The 7,619-nt window shown below is 38.4% G+C and overlaps 1 protein-coding gene across 1 annotated transcript in view; it reads left to right on the top strand.

The window, feature by feature from the left end:
- Window positions 1-7,619, top strand: part of LOC139478436 (jouberin-like) — a 46,472-nt gene extending 38,853 nt beyond the window's left edge. Inside the window, exons 29-32 of the mRNA XM_071260893.1 lie at window positions 261-423; window positions 958-1,028; window positions 1,766-1,851; window positions 2,718-7,619. Coding sequence (XP_071116994.1) covers window positions 261-423; window positions 958-1,028; window positions 1,766-1,851; window positions 2,718-2,817 — 420 coding nt within the window. The 3' untranslated portion in view covers window positions 2,818-7,619. The remainder of the gene's footprint in view (window positions 1-260; window positions 424-957; window positions 1,029-1,765; window positions 1,852-2,717) is intronic.

Here is a 7,619-nt window from a genome sequence, read left to right on the forward strand (position 1 = left end):
TGGGATGTAGGTCAGTTTGTCTGCGGTGATTGATGTTGACTGAATTGTTGACTGAATTGGACATTTTGCAGTTTCAATCGGACCGATTTCGGGATCCCTGGTTAGCAGCATATTCATGCTCGTGGGTTTCACCAAAGTAGTAAACATCAAGACTGAAATCACTTCAAGATTTCCTCCCATATAAAACTGACATGCCATGAATAACAGAAATACTGTTGAAAGCAGTGTTAAACCAAACTCACTCGCTCTCGATGTTTCAGGTAGTGGCTATGTACGACTACCGAGCCCAGCGCTCGGACGAGCTGACCATCTACAAGGGCGACATGATTGTGGTGCTGTACAAGGACAGTGATAACTGGTGGATGGGGGAGCTACCCGATGGCTCCCAGGGATACTTCCCCGCTAACTACGTCATCTCAGAAGGTGGGTGGCTACTACAGTCTCACAATAATCTCTGTACAGTTTTCTCTGTAAGGTAGATGGGAGACTTTTGGGGGTGGGGAGGGGTTACTACTAGTTTGTATCCATGCATCCTAGGGCATTCCTTGATGAATCTTGCGGGGATTCTGGGACACAATAGACTACTGGTGTCATATTCAGGGTTGGAAACTAACAGTTTTCGTCCACTAGTCCTTATAATGATAACATATAGCAAAACCCTTAAAATGGGCCAATTTCTACTAGTCCTTAGGATACCTTTACTATTGGGCAGTTTGGTAAGCCCTACAGGACTAGTGCCAATTTCTAATGCTGCATATTGCTGCAATATTGCTAAAAACAGTGTAAAAATCTCACTCACTCGCTTCGGGGCAAAAAAATCAAGACATTTGTATTTGTATTCATATCCTAAAAAAACAACACTTTGAAGTAAAACCATCTGAAATAAACATGCTTCTCTGATAGAGATAAATATCTGTTGATGATGATGACTTTTAAAACTCCTTTGTGTCACTCCAGATGCGTATGAAGGTGAGGAGTTGGAGGAGGTGTCAGCAGGGAGGAAGGAGAGAAATGGAAAGAAAAAAGAGGTAGCAATCTTTTATAGCTATCATACTGGAAATATCTGTATTTAATGTTTGTTTTCATTTGCTGTGCAGAATTGCATCCATTCGACGTGCCAGAATCCTATGAATGTGTATTCGAGTTCCAGAACACCCTGATTGTTTCTAGGCATCTCAGCACCATTCCCATGCCCATGGGTTTCACCAAGAGGTTGAGCATCAAAGACTTGTATCACTTTGGGCTTTCCCCCCACATCAATGTCACATAGCTGAAATATTGTTCTAAGCGGCACTAGACCCAACTCATTCATTCAGATGGCCTGTTTGTAGACTGTTAGTAGACTTAATATTAAATCCCCAGTCCAGCATCTGTATGCCAATCTTATCACAGCCACGGCTTCCAGATTTGTATTCCGGATATTCATCCTTACAACACCTACATCTAGCCTGAGACTGGCCAGCTATGACCTAGCCTTTCACACACTGACTTAGACAAACATCTAGTCTCTGAAATGAACATATTGTACAGAAAAAAAACAGTTGTTCAGTTAAAAAAATAATAAAAAGGAGCCCAGTGACTCTCTTCATTTTCAGATACTGCAGTGATCTAGACTTGCCAAACATTATAGACTTGCATGGGCTGTATTTGATATATATTTGTATCAGGGTCTGTAAGACAGACTAACACTGACTTGACACACTGTGATATGCCTGAAACACTGATCCTGAACACAACTCACTGCTACTGTCATCTGTTTCCCAAGGTCACAGCAGTCAAGACAAGAGATGGTGACCTGAGGTTCTTCTCGGCCACAGACGAGTCTGATACTGAAAACACACCAAGGCACAGGTAACTGACTACTACGTCACTCTCACCTGAATTATTACAGAAGTCCACTGAAGTACTCCCTAGTACATGGTCATTGGTCATGCCACAAGTAAATGCCTTGTTTCACCAGTCTTTCATAATTGTCATCTTTCATCTTTGCGCATTTGATTATTATTGGAGTTTTGTATTAAGTGTACGTTTAGGCCTGACATTGGGAAGGGAGGGGGGGGGTGGGGGGGGGAGGGGATCTGTGGATTTTGGTCCTAATATTGCAGGTCAGTAGGTTGGGGAAACAGAAAAATTATCCAATTTAAAATATACTTTTTAATTTTTGAATGGTAATGTTTTATATGTTTTTGTCCTCCCACTTGACGTCCGTAGCTTAACTTCACTTCAAGTGGTTCTTCACCTCTGTGTTATACATGTACATATATGTTTCTTCTGTCTCTTTGATGTAATACCATATATTTTGTTTGTATTTCATACACTGTAAACCAAATTTCCCACCAAATAATAAAGCATTATCTTATCTTATATCCTCAGTAGGTAGGAGAAAAAAGAGGGGTAGGAGTTTTCAACAGGTTTTAATTGTAGTATTTTGAGTAATTTATCTATTTTGGTAGCGACAGTAAATGTTGTTTTTTTTAAACATTTGACGTATATCTGGTTAGACTAAAAAAAACTGCTTTTCATTTATATTTTTTTTACATTTCAATTTCTTTGAGTCTGTGGATTCACAAACCAAGTTTTAGAAAAATCGGTCCTTACCACAGAAAATATTCATTATAGTTCTCAGCAATATATTTTAGGAATTATTATGTTTTTAATCAATTGATACAAATGTAAGATATATTCTGTTGTGTAACTCAGAGCATGCCTATTTGCAGTAAACCAAGAAGCAGTCTGACGGGAGATTCCGACACAGGGTCCGATTCTCGGCCACCGAAAGCACGACGGAGAGTCCGCATGGATGAATCTGTGGCTTAAGACAGTATGACGCAAAACAAAGTTGCGTGAGAGATGTGTGTTTCTCCAGTATGTTAGACATACCAATGTGAAATGTTACGGAGGTCCTATAGTGTTTGTTGTCAGCAGGGCTATGAAATACTGAGATGAAATCCCCCACATTTCAAAGTTCTTTCAGTTTGGGCAGATGTTCATTTATCATACAGCTGATGTGAGATAATATTTATCTGAGATTAAAACAGCTGAAATGTAGAAACCTTGACTAAACTGTACAATGTTTAAATTTCCGTGTTTTTTTCAAAATTGCATAGGAGTCATAATTGCAGGAAAGGATATGCCTTTATATAACTGTTAGCAATTCTCTTGCATACCTTGAGCTTTCCAGAAACCTGTGATTGTGGGTTCAAATCATGGTTCGCTCTGATTTTCTAGGTTTGTCAGTACCATCCCTGTGCTTGTGGGTTCACCAAAGTGGTAAATATTTGAGCCGTACATCATTTTTGTCCCACATTAAACTGACACACCGTGATATAACTGGAATACTGTTCAAAGCAGCATTAAACCCAACTCACTCACTCACTCACTCACTCACTATATTACTGTTAACTTATTCCTACTGGAAGTAATGATTGTGAAGCTTGTTTATTTAATCACGGAATCAAACAATCTGTGCATACTATTTATTAAAGGGAGCATTATTTTCTCAGATTAATTAATTCCTAAGATATTGCATGTTGTCAAGGTGTGCAAAACGACGTAATGTGCTGCCATTTGATCTTCCACACTGTGTTTCAATTGGTTCTATGTTATTATTTATCTGTGATAATACCAAAATGGTTGTGTATATATCTTTGTTTTTGTTATTGTATATGTGTAGATAGTTATTTGCTGTTGTGCTGTACATAGCTTATCAGGGTGACAATAGATAAAACCCAGACTTTCATCCAAACTGTTTTCAAAGGTTGAGTTGGACAATGTGGAAGGTTATTCACTTTCAAGCACGAAGATGATATTTGGCTCCATTAATTATTTACAAACGTTACATTTGTAAGAGTAATTACCTGAGAAATACTAGTGATGATACAGCTTGAAGCTTGAGGCTTAAAGAATTGGTTCTCAGGCAATGGCTTTGAAAGTATAGTGTGGGCAGGCGTTTTATTTTTGGGTTGTTCAAGCTAGTATGTAACCAAATTTTGTTTACAATAATTTCGGTGAATCATGTTCTTCTTAAGTATAGTAGTATTTCACTGCCAGGGTTGTGTGTTCGAGACGTTGAATAATTAAAGATTTTTTATTTTTGAAAATGGAAATATAAACGAAACGTGGCAGGCTTAATGATGATGTGGGCAGTGCCTGAGAACCAAGACTATAATTTTTTCACAGCCTTATGTTGAGTATTTTCGTTTTATATTTATCAGACTTAATGAGCATGATACCTGTACACCTCACCCAGTGATGACCATCTATGACAACACCGGCATGTTGAGCTGCAGGACATACCTGTGAACGTAATCCATCTGAGCTTCTTCAGGCAGCTTGAATATGAGTAGGTGGTGGGGTGAACAAAGTTTGTTATGTGTCAATATCTAACACTACAGATAACTGACTGACATCTCTGCTACGAGGGGTCACATGTGGCACAGTTGCTTTGAGGACCCCATTTCACTTTGCAGAGTTGTGTCCCTTGGGCATGCCAGAATCCTAGGATTGTGGCTTCAAATCCCAGATTCGCCCTGATTATGATTTTTGAATTGTGAGCAAAATAAGAAGAACAAGAAGACGAAGAAGAAGAAGAAGAAGAAGGAGTCCATCTAAGAAGAAGAAGAAGAAGGAGTCCATTTAAGATGTGCCAAAATTCCACTCGAGTGAATTCTCATTGTCTACATTATTATTAGACTGGTCAATGGATCACTGTGCATTCAATTTTCATTCTCAGCTTCCTGGGGAGTCTACAACCATACCCCTACTTGTGTGTTTCACCAAAGTGGTTAACATCTAAGACCTACAAATCATAACATCACATTGTTTATTTATTTAGCCATTTACCCCAGTGCCTGGGAATTTGATGTGTGACTGTCTTTTTGTGTCAGAATGTAGAACGGAAATGTGTTTGATTCTTGTTTTCATACACCTTAAGAAGTAAGTGAGTTAAAATTTAACGTCACATCGGCAATATTTCAGCCATATCGTGACGAACTCCATAGAGGAAAGTATGGATGAAATTCTAGGTTTTGATTTATTGCATGCCAATAGACAGCCTGTAGACAGGTGTTGCATTTATGAGCTAGATGGTATTGTTATAACGACATGACAGGTCACAAGGTGTGTGTCACCAGCACTAGTTTACCTAGGAGGCAGTCAAGTGTGACCTGTTACATAGTGAACAGGGCTGCAAGGTGATGATGTGGTTTTATCAACTTATAGACTAGTTCAGTGGTTGTATCAAATGATTATTTTAACTAAAACTATGTAATCAAGTTAGCTGTATGACTATGATCACTAAATACCGGCGATATAAATGTTACGATTTTGTTAAATTTCATCTTGATTTCTTGTAAAATGTCCAAACATGTTACCTGGTTGATGATGTTGCAAAGTGTTGTTCATGAAGATTAATGTGGCATCATATGTAGGACAGAAAACAGCACAAGGGACACTTCTACCTTATCTTAAAACTGATTTTATCAAATCTCTTTAGAAAAGAGAAAAATTAATAACTTGTCGATGTGCCTTAAAAAAGAATGTTCAATGCAACAAATTATTGTTTTATGTCGCTGAGGATAAACGTTTTTTTATTTTTAATATTTATACTATTGATGACAAATAAACTCTGGTAAGTCAAAGTGATCACATGAAAGTTGTGGATCTGAATTATTTATCCATTTGCCAAGACATTATAGGGGTCAGTGGGAAATAAATAAATGCTACGTACGTGTAAAATATAGGTAATTTACTATCTATACATGAACAAGTACCGGTAGTATTAACTTCTGTTGGAGAAGTGTGTGTTCACTTGCTAGTTTTCAGTCGCCAGCACTGTACAATCCACGTGTTAGTATTTTAAACGATCTTGAATCGGTGGGATTTGTAAAATATCCATTGATTTCTACTTCATCTGAAACACAGATTATGGACAAATATCAATATATAAGAGTGCAACTTGGAGAAGATGCGATCTGTGAATATTTAAAAAAACGTCTGTTTTTGCCTCATTTTGCCAGATGTACCAGAAACAAACATAAAGACATAAACAGCCAAGCCTCCCAATACAATAGAAGTCTGTTTGAAGTCAACCTGCAACATGCAGTAGTGTTGGGTATAGCGTGTGTGTTTACAACCTTTTACCTTGTTTAATGGCATTTTTAGAGGCCTAAAGATTAGTCCTTAACTGTTTAGAGCAATGATGTATATATATGTTCTGTGTTGGGCTGTGACAAGTAACTGGGTACCCGGGTCGGGTGGGTACTGAGTAGGACCCGGGTACCCACAGAACTACCCGGACCCATGGTTAGTCACACCATATGTTATTTAATGACAAAAAATATCTGGAACTCTATGGTTACACTACAAATCATTAATGTTCGCATTTCTTTCTGACCATGCACCCATTCCTTCTGACTTTTCATATGGTTGAATAAAGACATAACTTAAGTCAACTTCAGTGTATGCATCACCAGATTGTTAAATACATGTATCTAAATACGTTTTGCCAGGGTTGTAAAAAATTCCCACTCGTACATTTTGGACCTATCTCTTTAGACCTACAGCGGGTACCTGGGTAGGGTCGGGTAATAGTGGGGTGGGTACCCGGGTAGTAAATTGGGACTCGTCCCAGCCCTAATTCTGTGGTAAAATATTTCTCCTTTCATAATTTAAAAAAAAGATGGACTCATTCACTTCAGCAATAGCAACCTGAAGATGGATGATGGGTACTTAATGCATCATGCCATTGGTTGTTATTTCTGTGTTGTATTATTTTTGTATTGACAGTTATGCATCCACAGTGGAGGCCTTATACATTCGTGACTGTTTGAAGTGCCTAATTAATCCCATAATAGTATAAGGGGCCGTGGGTTAGCCTAGTGGCTAAGGCATTCGTTTGTCATGCCGAAGCCGGGGTTCGATTCCCCTCCCAGAAATGCATGAAGCCCATTTCTGGTGTTCCCCATCTTGATGTTGGTGGAATATTGCTAAAAGACGCGTAAAACCCTACTCACTCACTCATGGTACAGAACATAATATCAAGTTGAAAGTGAGTGATAAGCTTAAATACAACAGTGTAGGTGCTGTGTTTTGTCAGCCTTCACGAACCCATTCTTGCCATAAAAGGCGACGATGCTTGTCTTAAGAGGCGACTAACTGTATCAGGTGGTAATTCTCGCTGACTTGCTTGATGCATGTCATGGTATCCCAATTGCGTTGATCGATGATCATGATGTCAATCAATGGATTGTCTGGTCCAGACTCGATTATTTACAGACCGCTGTCATATAGCTGGAAAATTGCTGAGTGCGGCGTCAAACAACAAGCAAACAAATGTATAATGTAATGGCAACAACAATTTGTGACAAATGATGACTTCACTTGTGATAAAAGACGAACCGTCCAGAAACATTGCCTTAAGAATTTTTTGCTTAATCAAAGTTTCCATTTTGCTACTGATTTTATCAACATCCTTTGCATGCTCCTTTGTTTCGTGTAAAGTTGAAGGATGTGGATGTTACCATGGTCACAATTCACATCACATGTATTATATCGTGAGAATAAGGTTAGTAAGATCAGTTTTATATTTGTCAACAGAAACGTAATCATATTTTGTACAA

Source organism: Haliotis cracherodii, unplaced genomic scaffold (assembly GCF_022045235.1).
Source record: "Haliotis cracherodii isolate W230 unplaced genomic scaffold, xgHalCrac1.p SCAF_4, whole genome shotgun sequence".
Lineage (NCBI taxonomy): Eukaryota > Metazoa > Mollusca > Gastropoda > Lepetellida > Haliotidae > Haliotis > Haliotis cracherodii.